Below are 19,643 nucleotides of genomic sequence, written 5' to 3' on the forward strand. Positions count from 1 at the left end.
GGGACTGTAGCCCAGCTTCATGGAGACGGTTGCGAATGGTCCTCGCCGATACCCCAGGAGCAACAGTGTCCCTAATTTGCTGGGAAGTGGCGGTGCGGTCCCCTACGGCACTGCGTAGGATCCTACGGTCTTGGCGTGCATTCGTGCGTCGCTGCGGTCCAGTCCCAGGTCGACGGGCACGTGCACCTTCCGCCGACCACTGGCGACAACATCGATGTACTGTGGAGACCTCACGCCCCACGTGTTGAGCAATTCGGCGGTACGTCCACCCGGCCTCCCGCATGCCCACTATACGCCCTCGCTCAAAGTCCGTCAACTGCACATACGGTTCACGTCCACGCTGTCGCGGCATGCTACCAGTGTTAAAGACTGCGATGGAGCTCCGTATGCCACGGCAAACTGGCTGACACTGACGGCGGCGGTGCACAAATGCTGCGCAGCTAGCGCCATTCGACGGCCAACACCGCGGTTCCTGGTGTGTCCGCTGTGCCGTGCGTGTGATCATCGCTTGTACAGCCCTCTCGCAGTGTCCGGAGCAAGTATGGTGGATCTGACACACCGGTATCAATGTGCTCTTTTTTCCATTTCCAGGAGTGCATTTAGTACAAGTCTACATATAGTTTAAATAAGGTTATGTTACAGCAAGAGAGAAGTAATTCTTTTGACTGAAAAGTAATTTGTAGGTCTCACTTTTTAAGAATAAAACTATTTTGGGATCTGAAGAACAAATCACTATTTGGTGCATACCCAGGGTCTTTGATCACAGCTGCACATCAATTTGGCATTGAATCCACAAGCTTTTGTAATTCGTCAATTGGGAGTTCTGACCATAGGTCCAATAAGATACCAGCAAATTGATTCTTGTTCTTCTATCACGAACGCATTAATTCAGTGCATATCAGAGGCATTCAGCTGGATTTAGATCCATGCTTTGGCTTATGCACCCAAAAAGTTTGTTTTCGGTCAGAAAAGAATTGTTTTGAAAATAGACAGAGGTGTGTTTAGAATCATTGACATACTGAAATATCCAATTATTTGACATATTCTTTCTTCTACATGGAATCATATTAGGTTCTAAAATGTGACTGTACTGGAAACATCCCCACCTTAGACCTGTCTTTGGCATTCTAAGTTCGAGTTTTCCTTCCAAACTCTATCCTGTCCCTAATTTTTGAATTTATGAGTGGGTTTATGTCATTTACCATGTAGATCACTTGTTACTACATGACTTTTTACAGTAGACTTGTCAGCATAGTCTATGATGTTGGTTGAGATCATCCCTAATATGGTAAGATGTTTCTCGTGGAGCAGCAGCTGATTGCTTACAAATCTTTCTGTCCTTCTTCCTCACTCTTCTTCAAGCATGACCTGACCTTGGTTTAATGGTTACTGTTATTTCATGTACTGACTGTGTACACTTGTTAGTGGTTGTGATATGCCATATTGTATAGCAGTACTAGACTGCTACCTCCCAATCTTGAAGACATGCAAAACAGTTTGTCTCACATCAAGCAAGTGTTCTGTTTTGGTATGCTTCTAGTTCTCTACAAGTAAACAATCACTTAGTGAATGTGTGAGAAATAGTAGTTAATGAATACCATACCATCATGGCAAGTTATGTAATTTTCAGCTAAAGGAATATATACTTACATTGTTGCTGTACCATCTTGTTCGTTCACCAGATACAAAACCACAGCAGCATGAAGCTCTTGATGGAGTGACACTTCCATGTGTTTTTCTTTTGTGACTGCATGCAAGCAGTACTGACAGGATAACAATGTAACTGCAAAATATTTATGAGCACTGCTGTAGCTTAACAAAATACTCTGAATACTGTTGCCAGCATATTTGCAGAGACTCTTTGACCTCCTTGCTGTAATTTGTTTGCAGTACATACACCATCACTATGCTTTCCTGATAAGGTATTGCAAATGTGGAACAAAAAAAAAATTTTTGTCCTGCTCCAATACAGGCCAGCTAAGGTTTTACATTTCTTTATGCTACTACTTCATATGCACACTTCTTTCTTTCTTTCTTTCTTTCTTCTCTCCTGATGTCCAGTTACTATCTTGTCTTCTTGGAACTATTTTGTTACGGAGAATTTATCAACTCAATTCTGTTTCTGTATTTGGTTTGATTCAATTTCTTGGTTATTTATACAAGTTTCTTATAGGTCTATGTGCACTTCTGTAAGCCAATGAGTTAATTTAAGTTTTTAGTACTGCTGCACAGTTTTTCTTTTTAGTATGCTAAGACTCATAAGCCTTCTTTGCCAAATTTTGTCTCCAGTTATTTTCCTACATATTTATCTATACTTCTGTATTGCTTATGAATTTAAATGTTTTTGCTGGTGTTCTGTTTCCAAATATCTTTTCTTTTATGGTAATGTCACTATCTTTTGTTGATTCTAAAATTAGTATTTGTGAAACAGATGTGTATTCTGGCCAAATGACTGCCTTGCAAGTTGGAGTTTTGGCTGCATGACTTCTCCTAGATACATAAATTTGTCTTCCCCTGTTACTCCCATACTTCGTATTTGATTGGGATGTTGCAGTCCTGTTGTTAGTCATTACTGCTTCACTGCTTCTTATCAGAGGAGATGAGTAGTAATGCTTTTCCTACTGTTTCTCTTCCTATCTGTTTTGTGCTTTCTCTACACTGTCAGTATTGCTGGGTTATCTACAAAATTTGAACAGACAATTTTGACATTATCCATTTTCTAAGTAGCATTCAACTTCTGGTATTAGATTCTGACAACTGCTCCATCTGTTCAGTGTTCACTTGTTCAAGTATGGTCTGAAAGAAGAATGGAGTTAGTCCATTGCCTTGGGTAATGTCTGTTCATACCTCAACTGAGACTGAAGTTCTTTTGATAGGACTCGTGTTGTCTTCCGTATTTCGGATTCTTTAAGAATATTGAATAAAAGCAGTCTTGCTTTATAGTCATAAGGCTTCTAAAATTTTACAAATGTATTCCAATAGTATTTTGCTCCTTTAGTCTTTTGTCACTTTGCCCTTCATAGGACCATGCTGTCCTAAGCTATCTCTGATATATCTTGCATTTTAGAATTTCTGCTTTTGTTTTCTCCTTGAACTTTTCATGGATTTTCCTTGAATCTTCTGTGAACATAGTTATCAGTTATTCTAGGCCAGGAATCTTCCTTTTATTATTCAGTGGTAATGGTCAATTTCAACAGGTATCTATGTCTAACTCTGAAATTAATCATCTTTTTGGAATTGTGCTTTGCTATTGGCACATAAGCCATCTGATATTCCCAAATCATATTATTGTTGACCTCATATCTTTTTGGTGGCGTATGTGGGGGTAGGGGGATGTTTGCTGCCAACAATTTTGCTAAATGTCTTTTTTTACCATCTTCCCTTTTTTTACATCCACAGTCAGGCAGACGTTTATAAATGAAAAAATTTTCTCCCTGGACTGTTACAGAATGTATTTATTCAAAATTGTTAATTTGGCAGTTGCATGATTCTAAAGTAATAGCTCAGTGTGATATATGAATGCTTTGTAATTCCGTTTGAGACAACACTTTCTTTGTGTTAACCATGTTTACAAATTCCATATTCATTATAAGACAAGTGTCCTTGTCATCTGTATGCCTATACAATAGTAGTACTTCATGTAATAATTTCCATCAAAATCATGTCATACTGCACATCTTAATTTCCACTCCCCATGCACCAGATGTTACATTTAATGGCTTTGACTTAGTTCATAGTAAGCTCTCACTTGAGAATGGCATAAGTCAAAATTCCAGTTGTGAATAAATACGTTTAATAACAGTTTAGGCAGAAAATATTCTCACCTCCATTCTGTACCAGTTTGAGGATAAAAAATTTAATAAAATTGATGATTGTGTACCTCTCATTTACATATTGAATTATTGCAGGGATAGAGTCTTCCTGGAGGTAATGAAAAATTTGGTACCAATTGCAACATAGATTTGCCATTTATGAGTACCAAGCCTAGTCCTGGAGTAGTTTCATGAATTTCTTCCCTGTGTTCTCTGCGAAGAATCTACAGTTCTCCGAACGTAGTATTTCTTCATCTGTGAATGTACTACTTTGTAGTGCCAACTTTAACTTGTCCATTTACAATGCCTGAAAGTATTTAGTTTGCCAATATTTGTTAATGTTTCCATATTTAATGGTCAAAGCCTGTATGTAGTTTTGGATGTGAACTTAAGGTTGGGTTTAGAAGTCACTCCTCACCTCTGCAAGTTGCTCTGGGCTGCCCAGAGCACAAAGGACCAAATGTGTCACTTCCGATGATCGATTCAACTGTCAGAATTCATAATAAGAAAAAGTAAACGTAAATTTCACCCAAGGTGTAAGTGCATGGCAGATTAAAGACGTTTTTGGTCACTTTTCTTTGTGAAGTGTTGGAGGAAGTATGATTACAACTCAATTACTGGCTTGTATTGTTATTTACAGTACTGAAGACAAAGGGAGAAAATGAAGAGAGAATATTACTACCATTCTGTTTCAGTAACTGCAACAGTTTATCGTGTCCTCTTTAATGATATTTTCAAGCCTCACTTACAGCATTTTGTGGACCAATCACATGTTGGTGGGTGTTAGTATAATGGTATTTATTTACTGTCTCATCATTTGTAAATCACTTTACATTTCTTGAAATGTTTCAGGTGGAAACCTCAACAAGATACACATATGATAGTGCAAGGTAAGTTTTCATAATTCACTGCAGAACTTTTTTGAGAAATGTAAATTTTTATTTATTAATTGTGTGAGTACTTCAGATATAAAATGCACTACTGTAATTATTCAGTATTAGTGATAAGCAGCAGCATTACAAGGCAGTATGGTCAGTAATGCTATTTTCTGCAACAATCATTATGTCACTGTTCCTAAATACGTAGAGCGAATGTCTAATATCCATACAGGAAAACCAAAGTTCAGGTGGAATGTCAGCACCTGTATTGGGCTGAATGCGGAATGTCACATGAAAATCACTGAAATTCAACAGATTCATCTTGATGAGCACAAGCTAATATCATACTGCAATAGAAAAGTAAGAAGGAAGGGTGAGTGGCTATATATTCAAAAATTGGAGCTGATTCCTGGCCTTCCAGATTAATGAATATAGTGTTGAACAGCTCTTTCAACGCTGTGCCACATTGGTGCTCAGGAAGCACACAAGCTTGTTGTGGTGACAGTGTACAGGCCACCATCAAGAAGAATCTTAAGTATCTGCTGCCACTTTCAGTAGGCTGTGGAGACTTAACTGGTGAATCCTCATTCTCTTTGTTTCTCCTTCGTCCCGGTGTGTTCCTGAAGGCTGGCCCATTCATGAGACACATTACAGGTGACAAGGTAATGCATAATTCCCAGCTCCGGATCAACAGGTAGGGTTCGCACATACACTGATACAGTCCAGGCCCAAAGAGGGGTAACTGCCTAAGCTGTTACCTTCCCAAATCCCAATTGGTCCCTCTGTCAGGAGTTTGGGAGGTGTGACCTGAGGTGTGAACAGTCATTTATGGTGGGTGAATCCCACCTCTGAGGGTGCCCCCAGTTGGAAGGAGCATGCCATTGTAGATGTTGGCAATCATGGGGATTTGTTTTTTTTACAGTGGCTCACCATCTTAGTGCGTGTCTGCTAAACGTAAACAGAATGAGGCTAAAGATTTGAAGACCCTCCCAACTGCACCTTGGTTCCTCATGGTATCATGTACTGGAGGTGGTCCATCCTTTGCTACAGTTAATGTGTGCATTATTCTGAAAGGTGGTGTTGCAGTTGCAGGCCCTGTGAAATGCAACTTTGCTTCTGAAGACGTATTGTGATTCTCAAGCTCAACTGCTTACAGCATCACATATCCAGAGCTATCCTGTTCGTGTGGAGAACCATCTTAAACTGAACTCATCACATGGTGTTCTTTACGTTCTGATGCTTGATGGCCTCACGGAGGGAGAAGTCCACAGTAATCTCTCTCATCATGGCATCACTGTGGCCCATTGAGTAATGAAAAGGATGGATGCAAACTTAATGCCCACATGCATTCTTTTTCTACCGTTTGCTTGAGTAATGTTTGCCTCAAAGATTAAGGCAGGCTATAAAGTCATCATGGTCCAACCTTACATTCCAAACCAGATGAGTTCCTACAAGTGTCAACATTATAATAAAACACATATCCTGTCAAAACATGGCCAAATGTGTTACTCTTGGCAGAGATGCTCACGAGGGCAGCAGTTTCCTCCTCCTCTCTGCTGTCTCAATTGTAATCCCATGAGTTTCCCATGTGTCTTAATGAGCGAACCATACAGGAGATCTGAGTGAAGGACATCAAACTCCACTTTGTCACTCACAGTTGTTAGCTAGTCAAAATCTGTGAATTTTATGATTGGCATTCACAGTACCGTATTTGCTATGCTATGCATAATGGAGGATATGCCCACCCAGACTTGCGACCACAAGTTCAGTATTGCAGTAGTGGAGTTACCCAGGTCACAGTAGCATCCCCATCTCCTCCTACAGATGCGTAACAAGCCATGTGATCTTTGTCCCTTGTGGCGAAATAAATTGTAACACAACTGTCAATCTGAAAGGACAAAAGCAATACTCACGCAAAGACTTTCTACAGCTAAAAAACATGATATTTATCTGGCAACTAGAAAGTTCTAAGAAATCGTACAAAAACAAACGGTCTTCACCTTCCTTGACTAGGAGATCCTCTTCAGTGGTGTTGGCACATACACCCACACCTGGCTGACCTCCATTTTGCTGGTGCTCGCTGCCTACCAATTTTCTGCCATGGAATTCACAGGATGGCCCAGAGGGAATGCCAATATGTTAGTAGATCTCATGGAACAGGATTTTCCAGCCTCTGCCCCTGTAGCAGTGAATTTTTGAAGGTGGGCACTCAGCAGCTACCAAGGTGACTAACCTTCATTTGTTCCCTCCTCCCCAATCCCCATTATGACTTCTCCAATGGAACGTTTGTGGCATTAGATCGAGCCAACAGGAATTACAGCTGTTCTTGGAATTGCAGTGTCTGCTTTTTTCTGCTTCCAAGAATAAAAATTGTCCTCACAACCCCTTTGACCTCATGTTTCTTCTGGTCCACTTTCACCTTTCCCCCACAGACAGCATTCCACCTCATCGGGGAGCCATGTTGGTCATCGGTCTCATTGAACACTCGACTGCTAGCTATGGCAGTCTGCACTTTTCTTCCTCATTTCACCTTTTTTCTTTTGTAACATCTACTCTCCTCCGTGATTTGCCGTTACCAAGTTGGACTTGCTCCAGCTCATTGGTCAGCTCCCTCACTCCTTTTTGCTGCTTGGTTAGTTTAATGCCCGCCATCTGCTTTCGGGCTCTAGGAGAACCTGTCCAAGAGGTTTTGTCTTGGCTGACGTTCTGAATCCTCTCTCATATCAGTGAAACACCCATGTCCCTTTCAGATTCCATGCACATTTATTACCATCTAGACCTCTTGTTCTGCACTGTCCAGCTTGCCCGTCATCTCAAATGGCCCGTTCCCTCTGACACATACTCAAATGATCACTTTCTGTGTGCTGTCTATTCGCAGACTCTTACCCCACCTGAGTGCAAACCCAATTTGCAGCTTTCTATGGCCGACTGGAGGCTTTACTCGTCCCTCGCGACGTTTACACAGCTGTGATGACCAGGTAAAGTATCTTCCAAAACTTATCCTTACTGCTGCAGAATGTTCCATGCCGTGTACTTAAAGTTGACTGTAGCATGTCCTGGTCCCTGGTAGACTGAGGCATGCAGCAATGTGTTTCACTGGTGGAGATGTGCTCTTCACCCTATGATGGTGAGTTATATTCATTATGAAGAGAGGTGTGTGCAGTGTTGTCACATTTTTCGGGATACTAAAAAACCTACCTGGATGTCGTTTATTAGGTATTTTAAGTTTCACTCCCTCTTCTGTTGCGTGGAGCAACATTCATCGGCTCTCTGGGACCAAACTCGATTCCCCAATTCCTGGTATGACCATGTCAACTCCCATGCTATCTCCAACACCTCGAACAGCTATTTTACAGAGATTTCAAGCCCCACCCACTATAACAGTGCCTTCCATGTGTAGAGGACAAGGGAGTTATTTTTAAGAAATACGGTGCGAAATTTTGATTTAGTGTGTTTCAGTGCGTGATGTGCCAGCCTCACGGCAAACGATGGACGAAGGCCGGCCAGCGCGTTATGCAGGTGACACAGTTTTGCAATAATCGTCGGTATGTGTGTATGTGCGCGACAGCCATCAGAATGCAGCATTAGCAGAACTAAGCAGGCGCGGGCTGCATGTGGCACGGTTGCGTTAGTCAACTCCTCTATAACCTTCTAATAAACACGCAGCTGTGTAACTGGCGGATTCAGCAGCGGCCTGCACTATTTAAGTGCATCAGAGGTGGGCGTTGGCATTTGGTTCGACCGATTGGGCATTCGGTCACTGTCACGCCGTCGTCATCAGTGACGCTGTCCCTGAGGACTGGCTGGCGGAGGGCGTTGCCCGCTGCTGCACCAGCGACTCCCGGCGTCGTCACGAGCCGCCGCATCTGCAGGGGGCGAGCTGGGCCGGGCCTCATGCTGCTGACCTACCGCCTGCACAGCTGCTGACTGAGTGCAGCATCGCGTTCCCCGGACTGCGTGCATCAGCACGTCTCCACCATGACATGAGTGGTGAGGCTGAGCTACCAGAGAATTTATTGGAAGAACCAACAATAAAAAATAGGAAGATTGCTAAAAACAGCCACCTTCTTCTACCCAGCCATGCCCTACAACCCCAACCATGTCACCCGCTCCGGTCGTCCTGTTATGTAGGGAAACAAGTGGAGGCAGCTCAGCTCATATCCTCTCAGAAACATGAATGCTACAATGTTGCTATTACTATGAGGGATGTAGACCATGCTCTCACTTCATCCAGATCATTTGCCCTAGAGCTAGACAGTATTCAAATTGAGATGTTGCAGCATTCTCTTGTAGGTCAGCACCTTCTCCTTTGTAGGTACAATTATATTTGGGCAGATTGCATGTTTCCTAGATGCTGGTGTGAAGCCACTGTTATACCCAACCTAAGCCTTCCTTCTCTCACCAGCTGTGTTTCCAGGGTGATAGATATGATTCATGGGCAGATGGTTTTGTGGCTTCGAGCATGCTGTTCTGTGTTTGACCGTGTTTTCACTTCGTCATCCGATATCTTGAATGGTTCCCTGTGGAAATAAGGCTATGGCCATATTATTTGATTCGGAAGAAGTCTGATACATCTGCTGGAGGACTGGTATCATCTGTAGTCTATACATGTGGGGCTTCAGAGGCCATCTGCCCCATTTACTAGAGGAGGTTTTGAAAGATGTTTTCCAAAAGTTTATATTGTTTGGCCTTGTCACACACATTTATCCAGGAAAATGGGATGCCTGAATACTCGTCCTGGGTATCATTGTCTTTGCTATCCCCTTTAACCATATTATGGGCTCTCTCCCACGAAGTATCTGTTGCAGTCCTACGTCAACATGTCTCCTTGAGCAGCGCCTTCAGCGTCATTCCTATCATCTTTTCTCATGGAACATGGGCAGTGGCTTTCACTTTTCCACTGTCATAACCTTTTGTATAAGTATTTGGCGGTGGAATGAGTTTCTTACACCATCTTTACATCTTGCGCCTTGTGCTCTTTCATTCTCTGAAACAGGAAATTCCTGGAGGAGCTCATGTTTGATATGAAACTTCCTTCGTCCTCCCATGTATCGTACTTGGCTGTACATAGTACCCAATCCCTCAGTTTCCTACATCTCCTAATTGGTATTTCCAGAGAAGCAGATCAGACAGCCGTCCTCCATTTCTTGTGATCCCTTGTCCATTCATAACTAGACTGTGGGTGTTTAGTTCATTCCTCTGCACCTCTGTTCATCATATGCTGTCTGAACACACTCCATTATGGAATACGTTTCTCCAGTGGCTGCTTTTTCACCAGCCCGGTTGAGTGTCTGCAGAAGACGCTGGACTGCTAGTCATACTGGTATGTCGTCCTCCTCAGTGGATAGGCATTCCATTTCTCTTTCACACCTGGGGACTCATCCTATTACATCTTATTTTATGACTCCTTTGCCTGCCAGTACGGGGATCGCCATTCTTCCCTGTTACCTCCTGGAGTTCGCTTTTGGCTTCAGGTTACCTCCCACGTTCCTGATGGTTGTTAACCCTTCGCCATCTTGGCTTCATGTAGCTGCCCATGTTCATCGTGGACTTCATTTTCTTCACTTTTATAAGCAGGACCCACCGTAGGAAAAAATGCATAAATAGTATGGACTAATCTGTTGTCAGGGTACAAAATTCGTTGCAATATTACACTCTACACGAATTGTACTGACTGGCAGTATGCCCACCAGTTGATAACTCAAACATTTTACCAATATTATGCATCATCACTTGTTTTTTCGAGAAACCTAGTGGCCATCCTGTTTAATATTTGTGACGAAAGTCTGTAATGTGTTTTGTTTTCATCTCTGATTTAAACATAACATTTGCATGTACTTCAAATCGTTTAGAAATATGTATCCAGTATACATATGAATTGTCGATGTTGCAAGGTCCAGGAGGTATTATCACAATTTCCCCATTCCCTAGATGCAATTTATTATTAATTCTGTGGTGATAGCTATGCTTTCGTGTGTTTGCAGCCCACTCAATGCTGTACATCACTACCCCCTGCTCATCTATTGCAGGAAATTAATTTGCTTTTAATTTAGACCAATTATTATTAGAGTGAACGTCATTACATCGTAGCTTCAAATGATGTGGAGACTTGCATACTGCTTGTTTTTATACAATTTTGAGGAACAATATCAGGCAGAAATATCCTCAGGTATGAACTGAAGTCATGGTAGTGTCGAACATTGTACAACAGCTGATTCCTATTGGTGAAGTGACAACAGAATTCTTCAGGTGGCCTTAAATTACCAAGAGCTCCATACCCCCAGCAACATCTAAATTGACAGTTCCACTTTTCTTGGATTTCCACACTGTCTCAAGCAATGTATCCTACATAAAGACTCTGTAAAATTTCGTGATTTTAAATTTTCTGACGAGATTAAGGCGATCTCAGAGTATGTTTGTAATCCTTCTCTCCATTACCATTGCTGTGGGCCTTTTTAAAATATCCAACCCAAGCCATTTCCTGTATTTTAAATATAGGCCTTAACCGATAGCGATGGCCTCCATAGTCATTATGCTTTTTAGCTGTTTGTATTTGCTTTTCGCTTTTTCGGGCGTTCTCTACTGCTTGGAATATGATAGCAGCTCTCCTAGCTTATGTAACCAGAGCTGACAGCACAGCAAATGGAGGTATTAGGAACTAAATTATTCCACCAGATGTCTTTGGTATTGGTAGGAATCTGGGCGTTTTAACACATAGTTTCCTTCCTTCTTTCTGCCCCAAGGCACTTTTTGCCACTATCACCACTGATTTGATGCAGTTTTTTAAACACCCCATTGGTTCTTCTTCTTTAGTGTGCAGTGAAGTGCATTCATTATTGCTTGAAGTTTAGTCCAGTACCCAATTTAAGTTCGAGAAAACATTGCCTTATCAACCCCATATGCAGAAATAGGTTGTCCTACATCAACATCCATCCCTTGACATACCTGTGCAGCCTTATCAATGAGTATTTAGTCTGCAATTTGATTATATTTATTTGTAGTGCAGGCAATGTTGTGCTTTTTGCATACATTGTCCAGAACCTTACAGCCCCTATCACCATAAGCCAGGCGCTATTTCAATTTTTTTCCAACTCCACAGAAATTCTATTGAGAGATACAAAGTTCAAATGGCAGATACTCGAGAATACCACCTTCAACTCTGTTGATGTGTTTCCTAGCACTCATGTCACACTACTGCATGGTTTGAGGTTTGCTTTTCATATTACATAGCAAATTGCGAGTGTTCACCCAGCTGTTGAGCTTCGATGAGAAACTAAGCAATTTCATCAATGCCCTGTTCACTCTACATTTTATGACCTGCTCTATGAGGAACATATTGGGTTCAAAGATTTTCTGTAATTCGTTTCTGACATCAATAGGTTTGTTCTTAATTGTCTGTTTAATAATGCGATTGTACTTGCAATGATTTCTGGCTGTATGTTCAGCCATTTTCACATATGTTGAAGATTAAATTCCTTCCACAGTAGTTTTTTGATTGTCCAGTTAAACTATTTGGCAGTACTAGTTTCTAAATGGGAGAATGTTGAATTGTGATTTATCCCACATCATTCCAATTCTGCTTTGAAATGCCTCTCGTAAAATTCACTTCCGTGGTATGCGTCAAGGTTATTGGGCAGTCCTGTCTGCAACAATTGTTCAGAAACCTCTGAAACCACCTTCCCAGTCTTTACCTTCAAAGGTAAGCTCCAAGCGAAATTGGAATGTGTGTGTGTGACCATTAGAGTGTACATGAAACCATTATTGGTTTGTAAGTATTCTTGCGTATCTAAGAGGTCCGTCTGCCATACATAATCCATTTCTCATATTATCAGAAATATTATGCATGCAGGTCTGTAAAGCTCATGAACAACTCTCTCCACATTTACTCGATGATGCATATTTTTCGAAGCTCAGATAAGCTCGATTCTCTGCACTGGCTGAAACTGTAAGCAGTCGTACTTGATTTATGATTTCATTTAATTATCATAATATATATTCTCTGGAGGTAGATTGTTCAGTCTTCTATACTGAACTTAGACTATTTTACCTGCACAATGTGGAGCTGCTACAGATGGTTTAGTTAAAATCCTGTATTTGTCGCTCTATGATACTTCCATTCATCTTTTCATTGTTTTACATGCATTGGTAATGTGTAATATTGGACTACATGTTTTTATAGTTTCAGGGTATATTTTTAACATTTGACATTTTCAGAGTTATTAACTGTAGCTGCGTAGGAAATCTTTCAAATTCCTTGTTCCCAATTCTTATTGCCTTCTTGGTTAAACATATTGAGTGCTTAGATAACAAATATGGTTTTGTCCTGATGACTCCATATGTTCTGTCTTAACTCAGCATTACTCCTGTTCCTGCTTTTATCCATAGTCCACGACAGCTGCTCCAGCCTGTCACTTAGTGGTTTAAATGTTACTGAGAGATACTGGTCTCATTGCAGTTGACCTAACTTTCACAAAAGTAATTTCTGTCAAATTGCCTTCTGCACCACAGTTTTTAACATTACACTTTTTCGACAACATGCTGCTGTATACTAAGCCATTTTTGAGACAGTTTAATCTTACATGTGCGTTCAGACTGAGTGGTGATGGGCATGAAGTGCCTTAGCTATCACATTGACATTCCACACATATGTTAGTTTTACATTAACTCCTTCAATTTTCTTGTCGACACACAGTTCATATTGCTGTATTCGAGCATTCAACACCTCAACATTCATAGCACCTGCTCACTTCCATTAATTTAGTGCTGACTGCTTCCATTTTTTTTGTCAAATGCACATGCTTTGTGTCCTCTGAATGAAAGTGCAAGTTTGTACATAATGTAAAAATACTGACACAGGTGCGTTTTGGTGCATTGCCCTTTTTGAATAAATTTGTTGAAGTTTTGTTTCTATTGACCCTCATTCAGTTTACTAGTTTCATCTATAACCAGCAAATTATACTGAGAGTTACTGCAGCAATCCTCACATACAACGAATTCATTGAGTGACATGTCAGTTCCTACACCTGCTTGGAAAATATGCTTTGAATTCAGATTGTCCTGTTCGAAAGTTACAAGGTTGGTGTATCCCAGACTAACAGCTTTGGTTTGCTTAAGTATGTCTCACTGAAATAAAATGTATTGACTTACATGTGGTGAGCAAAGCAGAGATATCTGCAGATATCCTGATTTTCCACTGAGTTGTTGCCAAATATGAATATGCAGTTTGGTTTTACGTTTCCAGGTGGTGGAATATCACTGCTTTTGCTGGCTGTCTAGTGTGTTACTCCCTTAACTCCATGCGAAATTTCCTGCAGAAGCTGATATTTTGACTGAAACAATTTTTGAAAAATATATACGTGCTCTAAGTGGACTCCCACAGAATGTCAGCAGTGTAAAAAGTAGATTATTTTCTGCTGCATCCCTGAAAACCAAAACACTTCTAATAGTAGGAAGTAATGATCCATTCATCCCGTTGTTCTGGTTTCTACCTTCTTCATTGCAGGACCAGTCATTTAAAGACCTGTGTGGTGACACTGTTTCATCCACTTGGTTATGGTGGTAACTAGTTTATTTACATTGAAATGGAGGGGTTTTATAAACTTACTTATAGCTGGCTATATAAACCAACTTAAATAAGATCATAATTCAGTGCTCACATCTGTTAATGTTGAATCATACATTTCCACTTCCATCAATGCAGAGAATGCATCATGGAGTTGAGCTATGGTAGTTTCCAATGGGTGGAGAGTTTGGCAAACTGTCCACAGCAGATCACTGCCCAGTGTGTCATAGAACTGGAGGCTATGTGATTGCCTTGTTTGCCAACACATTAGCTCATCCTGTACTGCATTTCATTAAAATGTTAAAAATCTGCTCCTGTAGATCTGTGCTCCCTCTGTTATTAAATATTTTAACTGTACCAACTTAATCCCCTACAGAAATAGTAACATCAGGGGGAACAAATTTTTCCATGGAACAAGGTTGAACTCTGCTCTGACACATTGCATGGTCAATGTCATTCATTTAAGGAGAAGTATACTTTGTCATCACTAAATTGATAGTTTTCAAGTACTACCACCCTATTTGATATTACACTGACACTGGCGTGCTTACACTCACTGGTATTCAAACAGTTGGTTTGATTGAACAGCATTATGTTGACACCATATGTCTGCTGCTGCAACGACTTCACCTTTCCTGCAAGGAAAACACATAGTGTTAGCTAGAAGCTTATTTGCTCATTTTCTCTGTTCATCAGCATCAGCATTAATACTTGAACTGGCTCAGATCAGGGACTTTTGATGCATAACTTGACATCATTATCCTTTGATGTTTGTTACAAGTGAGCGATTTATTTATCAATTGCTGTTAGTATATTTTCGCGTCATCTACTATTATTATAGTTATAATTGTGATGATGATGATGATGATGATGATGATGATGATGATCTTCAAATCCCGTATTTTGTGCACATTTGTGTACTTCTCAGGCACATTTATGCACTTTATTAACTGTGTAGTGCATAGAGCCACTTTCTGCATTGCATCACTCACTTGTTTTGTGTTACTTGCTGCACTTAGATTGCACAATCCAGTGATAGCTCTCATAGTAGCAGCAGTAGCATGTCAGAGTACTGTGAGCTGGTCCACATTTTCGTAAGAAGCGTGTTACTTTAAATTTTGTCAGTGTTCCGTACATTCAACTCCTATATTTCATGTGTGTGTGTGTGTGTGTGTGTGTGTGTGTGTGTGTGTGTGTGTGTGTGTGTGTGTGTGTGTGTGTGTGTGTGTGTGTATTTACCATGCCAACTCTGTTATGGGCAGATATAGTAATTGCTGTGAACCAAGTTGGTGATACTTTGCTCACAGCTCCAGGCAGTGTTTTCCACCGATTGGTTCACTGCTGCGGTCACCTTGGGTACTGCCCACACTGAGATCTACCTCTCACTTGTTTGTGAGTGGGAAGTCATTCTAGTGTGTGGGTGGCAGTGGAAGAATTTCCATGTTGCCAATCAGAGAGCCTGCTCAGTTCATCTGATGAAAAGATTTGGGTGCTGTCTATGGCTGATGAATTCCACTTACCATGTTCCAGATGAAGCCTCTCAGCATGCTAGACTGGGCATTTGCAGTTGGTAGTATTACTGTTAGTTGGAAGCTCTGATGATAGGTGTGTAGTGGAGCCATTTAGAGATATGGCTGCATAGGACTGGAAGGAATCCATTGTGCTTTCTGTGTGCATACTGAGAGGGGGGAGGAATGGGTGCTTCCGGATGCCATGAAAAGTGTGGCATAGTCAGCTGTTGGTGTTGGCTCATGTTGGTGCTGACAATATGTACCACGTTGGATTGGAAGAGATTCTATCTAGTTTCAGGCGACTACCTGTAGTAGTACTACTCACAGTCTCGTTTGTGAGATGAAGGTGGAGCCCACCATTTTTAGCATCATGGGCACAACTGAAAGTGGTTCTTTGGTACGGAGCGGAGTGAAGGTCGGAATCAGATTCCGAGACAGTTCTGCAACTATGTAGGTTGCAGATTCCTCGACTAGCGCTAAAAGGTGGTAGTTCACGATTGCTGCTAAATTGGTCAGGAATCCATTACACAAAGGAAGCAGTTCCACACGAGTGTGGGGGATGTGTAGAGGAGACGGTGCTTTTTTTTAGGTGAGATGGTCTCGGATGAGAGCTTCAAAGATTGCTAGTAGACAACCAAAAAAGGGTAGATACAACCACAATAAGTACAGTAGTTGTAAATTGTCGTAGCTGCATTAGAAAAGAACCAGGGCTCGGTGCTAACAGAAAGCACTGAACCTCAAATCGTTATAGGTATGGAAACAAGCTGAAATTTTTTCAAAAGACTTAACCATGTTCATAAAGGATTCATGTTGTACTGTTCATTGCTGTTAGAAGTAGTTTACCTTGCAGTGAAATTTCAGTAAATAGTTCCTGTGAGGTACTATGGGTAGTGATCAGTTAAAAGTTCCAGGCTGAGAGACTGTGGTCGATCTGTAAAACTGCTTCTTCCTGACGTTTCATTGCCAACTGTGGGCAACATCTTCGGAGGTGAGTCAACAATGGCTGCCAGGCCAGAGAGATCTTGTTTAGAGTGCATCACCATACTTCACTTCCACTGACTGTAAGTCTATCTGTGAGTAACATCATTATTCTCAATTGAATGTAATCGATCGTCACACCGTTGGTGCAAAGTCGACCACCATATCCTGTGTAATTTTAAGCCTTCCTGTTTTCTGCTGAAATTATTGTGGTGTTCCTTCCCTATACATACACATGCATAATAATGCGATGTACTGCGTAGCACACTTGTCTCACGAAAGTTTATTTTATGAGCACCATCCTTGAAAACATGTTCCGCTACAGTTGATTTGCAGGTACATCCCAGTCGACAGTTCCTTTTATGTTCAGTTACGTGGGTATTGACACTTCTTTTCGTTGTTCCAATATAAACCTTCCAACAGCTACATGCAATTTTATACATCTCAGGAGTTGCTAAGCGGTGTCATGCATCTTCTGCCGACCTTAAATACTCACTAATCTTCTTTGTGGGTCTAAGTATTGTTTCAATTTGAAATTTGGCCAGAACTTTCCTAATATGGCCCTTAATATTGCGAATAAATGGAAGAAAAACCTCTCCAGCTGACAGTGGTTGTTGCTGAATGTTGTCACTTTTCTTCTGGGATGAAGTGCTTGATCTATCTCGTTGTCAGCGTATTCATTTTTATTAACAGCCATTCACAAATGATCGTGTAAATAAGCTGGCTCACAGATCTTCGTAGCTCTGTCTACAAATGTTTTAATGACACTGCTCTTCTGCCTGAGATGAAGGTTCGAATTCTTATGGAGTAATGGTCGGCGTGTGTATCTTTTCTACACACTTCATACCCTAGACTCCCATCTGCCCATTTGATTACTGATAAATCCAAAAAAATTTAGTTGTCCATTTCTCTTATTCTCCATAGTAAATTGTATCTTTGGATTAATACTATTCAGATACACCAATAACCCATACAGTTCCTCTTCACCGTGATTCCATACCACAAAAATCTCATCCACATACCGATACGTCATACACATCCCGATACCACTTCAAAGCGCTTTTAGTGGCAGACTGCAGCGCCTACTGTTCAAAAAATTCCATGAAAAGATTAGCAACAGCAGGACTCGGAGGGCTGTTCATAAAACTCATCATCATACTGGAAATAAGTTATGGATGGGCAATGTCAGGATCTCCACGCCCTGGCAGCCAGTCGTTGAGTTACCTCAGAAGATGTTGTCGGTTACGGTTAGTGCGGGTGGTTATACCAGCCAACTGGAATAAATTAATAAGTTCCTTTTATCAACGCTCTGACTCAGATGAAACAATTGCTGGACAGTTCAAAGAAAACTTGAGTGTCATTTCAAATAGATATGCCACTTGAACCGTTATAGTTGGTTGGGACTTCAGTCTACCCTCAATATATTGGCGAAAATAAATGTTTATTGTCGGTGTTAGGCATAAAACGTCGTCTGAAACCGTGCTGAATGGCGTCTCTGAAAATTACTTCGAACAATGAGTTCAGAAGTGCACCGAAAGTGTAAATGGGTGCGAAAACAACCTTGACATCTTAATAACCATGGCCAAACAGGGAGCATAACAGGTTCAGGGATTACTGACCACAATGTTGTTGAACCATGAAGAGTTCATAAGAGTGAATACTGTAATATCTAAACTAACCAAAAATAAACACAAAATATCTGCCCTTGAAAAAGCAGATAAAAGTTCACTTGACACATTCCGAAGAGACAGTCTCCACTCCTTCAGATAAGTTTTTGTAAACATAGTCCAGATGTGGTTTAAAGTCAAATAAGGAATAACTGAGAGATATGTGTCAAAAAAATTAATAAGAGGTGGCACTGACACAAAACAGTTCATACCACTGGTGCAGGAGCAATGAAATACACATGCTAAATTTAAAAGAACGCAAAATCCACAAGATTGGTAAAGTCTTGCAGAGCCCAAAATTTAGCACAAATTTCCGTGAGAGAGGCTTTTAATAGTTTTCAGAACGACACTGTCTCGAAATCTAGTAGAAAACCCAAAGAAATTCTGGTTGTGTGTGAAGTGTACCATTGACAGGGTGCATTAATATGTTCATTGCGCGAGAGCAATGGTAATGTTATTGATGGCAGTGCCTCTAAAGTAGAGTTACTGATACTGGTTTTTCTAAATTCCTGCACAAGAATAGTAAAGCGAGTATTCCCGAATTCTAATCAAGAATAACTTCCTGCATGAGTAACGTAAGAGTGGATATCCTAAATGTAGCGGAGCAGCTTAAAACACTTGAAAAAAGCAATGCCTCTGGTCCACATTGTACACCATTCAGTTTCCTTTCAGATTATGCTGATACAATAGCTACATACTTAGCAGTCGTATACAGCTCTTCAACAGCAGAAAGATCGGTACCCAAAGACAGGAAAGTTGCACAAATCACACCCAAGAAAGGAAACGGGAGTAATCCGATGAAAAGCAGACCCATTCCACTAATATCGCTTTGCATTAGGATTTTGGAAAATATAATCTGTTTGAACATTATGAATTACCTTGAAGACATCATTTTTGACAAATAGCCAACACGTATTCGGAAAATGTAATTCATGTGAAACACAGCAAGCTCTTTATTCTCGCAAAGTAATGACTGATATGGACATATGACATTACAGTGATTCCATATTTTTTGATTTTCAGAAGGCTTTTGACTCAGTTCCTCACAAAAGACTTCCAATTAAATTGCAAGCCCCTGGAGTATCATCCTAGTTGTGTGTACTGATCCGTGATTTTGTACCAGAAAGGTCACAGTTCGTAATAACTGACAGAAAGTCATCGAAGTAGTATCTGTGGTTTCCCAAGGAAGTGTTATAGGCCCTCTCTTGTTCCTAATCTACATACACGACTTTGGA

At 40.9% G+C, this 19,643-nt stretch overlaps 1 protein-coding gene across 6 annotated transcripts in view; it reads left to right on the top strand.

Moving 5' to 3' along the window:
- LOC124720333 (zinc finger protein 726-like) overlaps positions 1-19,643 on the top strand; it is a 326,530-nt gene that overhangs the window by 88,516 nt on the left and 218,371 nt on the right. For all 6 annotated transcript variants that reach the window (XM_047245645.1, XM_047245649.1, XM_047245644.1 and 3 more), the window contains one exon: positions 4,665-4,702. In XM_047245645.1, coding sequence (XP_047101601.1) covers positions 4,665-4,702 — 38 coding nt within the window. The remainder of the gene's footprint in view (positions 1-4,664; positions 4,703-19,643) is intronic.

The sequence above is a fragment of the Schistocerca piceifrons genome, chromosome 11 (assembly GCF_021461385.2).
Source record: "Schistocerca piceifrons isolate TAMUIC-IGC-003096 chromosome 11, iqSchPice1.1, whole genome shotgun sequence".
Lineage (NCBI taxonomy): Eukaryota > Metazoa > Arthropoda > Insecta > Orthoptera > Acrididae > Schistocerca > Schistocerca piceifrons.